This window comes from Cebus imitator, unplaced genomic scaffold (genome assembly GCF_001604975.1).
Source record: "Cebus imitator isolate Cc_AM_T3 unplaced genomic scaffold, Cebus_imitator-1.0 Scaffold285, whole genome shotgun sequence".
Classification (NCBI taxonomy): Eukaryota; Metazoa; Chordata; class Mammalia; order Primates; family Cebidae; genus Cebus; species Cebus imitator.
The window spans coordinates 1,065,003-1,068,515 of NW_016107600.1; the positions used below are offsets into that span (position 1 = coordinate 1,065,003).

General features: G+C 43.4%; 1 protein-coding gene across 4 annotated transcripts in view; it reads left to right on the forward strand.

The window, feature by feature from the left end:
- PRR13 (proline rich 13) overlaps positions 1–2,410 on the forward strand; it is a 13,292-nt gene extending 10,882 nt beyond the window's left edge. For all 4 annotated transcript variants that reach the window (XM_017501792.2, XM_017501794.2, XM_017501791.2 and 1 more), the window contains exon 4: positions 1,764–2,410. In XM_017501792.2, the coding sequence (XP_017357281.1) occupies positions 1,764–1,808 (45 nt within the window). In that variant the 3' untranslated portion in view covers positions 1,809–2,410. The remainder of the gene's footprint in view (positions 1–1,763) is intronic.
- The last annotated feature ends 1,103 nt before the right edge of the window (positions 2,411–3,513 follow it).

The following is a 3,513-nucleotide window of genomic DNA, read 5'->3' on the forward strand; positions in this document are numbered from 1 at the left end:
CAGGTGATCCACCCACCTCAGACTCCCAAAGTGCTGGGATTACAAGTGTGAGCCGCCGTGCCCAGCCTCACCTCAATCTTTTATTACTATAATTTTAGATTTGTTTCCAGTTTTGTTATATACTTAACTACTGTTATGAACATTTTGGTTCATACATCTTTGTCAGAGGTTGAAAAATTAGAAGCCCATGTTATACCTGGGTCTGAGACTTTTTTTGGAGGAATCCCTCTCTATGTTTTTCAGTAAAGTTTCAGGTTTTAAACTGGCAAGTCTAGCAAAAGTGGGCCCACATTCCTGAAGGCAGAAATTTCTGACTCTGAGTAGTAATCATTACATGTAGATGGGTCTTCCTATAGTCCTTTCAACTCCCTGCTGTTGGGCAGATTCTATTACTGCTTGGCTCTTGAGAGCAGCGCATTGTGTTCCTGCTTTGTCCATCAGTATAAATCTACAAAGATGGTGGTTCACAAACGTTTTTGTCTATGCCTTCAGCATCTCATACAAGAACCTCTGGGATTCTGCCATTCTCTCTCTCTCTTTTTTTTTTTTTTTCTTATTTTGATACACGGTCTTACTCTGTCACCCAGGCTGTAGTATAGTGGTGTGATTTCTGCTCACTGCACCCTTAACCTGCCAGACTCACATGATTCTCCCGCTTCAGCCTCCCGGGTAACTAGGACCACAGGCTTGTCCCACTATGCCTAGCTAGTTTTTTGTTTTGTTTTGTTTTTTGTTTTTTTGAGGCAGAGTCTCGCTCTATCCCCCAGTCTGGAGTGCAGTGATGTGATCTCAGCTCACTGAAACCTCCGCCTTAGGGGTTCAAGTGATTCTCCTGCCTCAGCCTCCCCAAGTAGCTGGGACTACAGGTGTGTGCTACCACATCTGGCTAATTTTTGTATTTTTAGTAGTGATGGGATTTCATTATGTTGGTCAGTTGACCTGGATCGTTTTTCTTTTTTCTTTTTTTTTAGCCAAAAGGTGCTGTTCAGAATTTTTTTTTTCTGAACTCCTTCCAGCACCAGTTTTTTTTTTAATTTTTTAAATTTTCTCAAATTTCCGTATTTTTGTTTTTAGTAGAGACTGGCTTTCACTATGTTGACCAGGATGGTCTCCATCTTTTGACCTCATGATCCGCCCACCTCTGCTTCCCAAAGTGCTGTGATTACAGGCGTGAGCCACCATGGCCGGCTGAAAAATGTTTTTATTTAATAACTGTAGCATTGCTGGGAGTATATGCATAAGGAACCTTGAGTAGAACTCCCACCCTTTTCTTACATCTTCCCCACTTTTTCCCATCGTGCTTGGGAAAAAGTAGAGATACATGCACACACAGCTGCTGTTCCTACTCTCTTTTCTTAGTTTTATAGTATCCAATTTCTTAAAATCATAGGACTTTGCATGCAGCTAATGAATAAGCATTTATAAGGTGCAGCTGGTTTCCTAGTACTGTGCTATGCTTGTGCCTGTAATTTATTCCTTACCTAGGCATCAACTCAGGTAAAGAAAGTTGGAAATTTCCTCCAAAGTCAATATGTTAAATTCGTTAAATTCTGTGTGACAGTTTAGGATGGTTTAATCCTGTATGCTGACTGCTGAAGGAAACCCTTACTTTTGTTTAGGTACAGTCTGTTCAAGACTTTTGACCTTAGGGAAGCAAGGGATACTTGGGTGGAGAGGTGGGGCCAAAGAATGGCCCATAGAGTGATGAAAGGTCATTTGGATCTGATGCTATCTCCTTTCCCCTTTCCCCTTTCCCCTTGCAGCATTCCTCCTCTTCCTCCTCCTCTTCCAGCAGTGACTCTGACTGAATACAGGCCCTGGACCCTTCCCTCAAGTCTCACCAGTTCTGCTCTCCCATCAAGCTTCAGATGCCATGTTATACTAGGGGAAAGTAGCCCTCGTGCTCCCTTCCCCCACTCCCACCTGAGCCTCACCCTGCTGTTCAGCCCTGAGTGCCTAGGGAAAATGGGAAGAGGATTGCCGTGGTGTGGCCGTCCTCTTGCTGCTGGGGCAGATCATATAGCTAATGAGTTTAGCAGGGGAGCTGTTTTTTGAAGATGATGAACTAAATGTTGAAGACAAGTTTGAGATCTGTAAAATGTGATTTTTACTTCCTCTTATAATACTTGTGATTGAGGGGTTTGTGGAAATTTAATTATGATGAAGAACTTCTATCTTTTTTGTGGTGTTGGCATGCTTGGAGAATTTAGTGGCAAATACGTTCTCCAGCAGGCCTTTTGTTGGTTGCACTAACTGCAAGGTTGCTGGGAAATAGAGTCCGTTTGGTCGATGAGCTTTGACTGCCGTTTTGGAACCTCAACTCTCCTCCTTAGCCCAATATACTGTGTCAGGTCCTATTCTCATTCTCCAGCTCTCAGTCCAAATAAAGCTGTTTCTCCTGGTCTCTGTTCAACTGTGCCATCACCTTGCCTGGGCATGGCACATTCTACTACTTTTGCTAAACTTCCACAGACCCTTTAAAGTGTATCATTTTTATAGAAGGGAACCAGACCGTCAGTGAGGAATATGCTGTATGATTCCTGTTTCTTTTTTTTTTTTGAGACGGAGTTTCAGTCTTGTTGCCCAGGCTGCAGTGCAATGGCACAATCTCAGCTCACTACAACCTCTGCCTCCCAGGTTCAAGCAATTCTCCTGCCCCAGCTCCCCGAGTAGCTGGGACTACAGGCATCCACCACCGCGCCTGGCTAATTTTGTATTTTTAGTAAAGACTAAAAATAGTTTCTCCGCGTTGGTCAGGCTGGTCTTGAACTCCCAACCTCAGGTGATCCACCTGTCTCAGCCTTCCAAGCTGTTGGGATTACAGGCGTGAGCCACAGCGCCTGGCTGACTCCTATGTTTCTTAAGTGGGAGGACTCTTCAAAATTGGTTCAGGCATAGTGGCATGAATCTTTATTGTCTTCCCTTGGGTGAATGGATATAGATCTTTATGTTTTCATATATGCTACAGAGGTTCTTAACCTTGGCTGCCTATCAGCTATGAGACAGGAATTTGGGGCTTAGTATTTATTTTTATTTTATTTTATTTATTTATTTATTTATTTATTTTGAGACAGAGTTTCACTCTTGTTACCCAGGCTGGAGTGCAATGGCGCGATCTCGGCTCACCGCAACCTCCGCCTCCTAGGTTCAGTCAATTCTCCTGCCTCAGCCTCCTGAGTAGCTNTCATCTTTTTCTTTCAAAGTTGGCTGCAGCTGTTGGCCAGCTCCAATACAGACATTTGCTATTTGTTTTGCCCCCCCTGCCGCCCCCGGCATTAGAGATAATTTTATGGATAGACACTCACTTTCACCCCAGCTCTCAGAGGTATAAATGTCCCAGCTGCAAAATCTTAAGGTTAAAGTGACCTTCAGCCATGGCTTCACGGTAAGTACACTGATTAGTTTGCTTTTTTCTGGGTATCCTAACATTTTTCTGCTTCATTTCCTCCCTTTTAATTACTTGGTCTGCCCCTTACCAGATGACAGACTTCTTTTTCCTTATTTTTTCAGAAA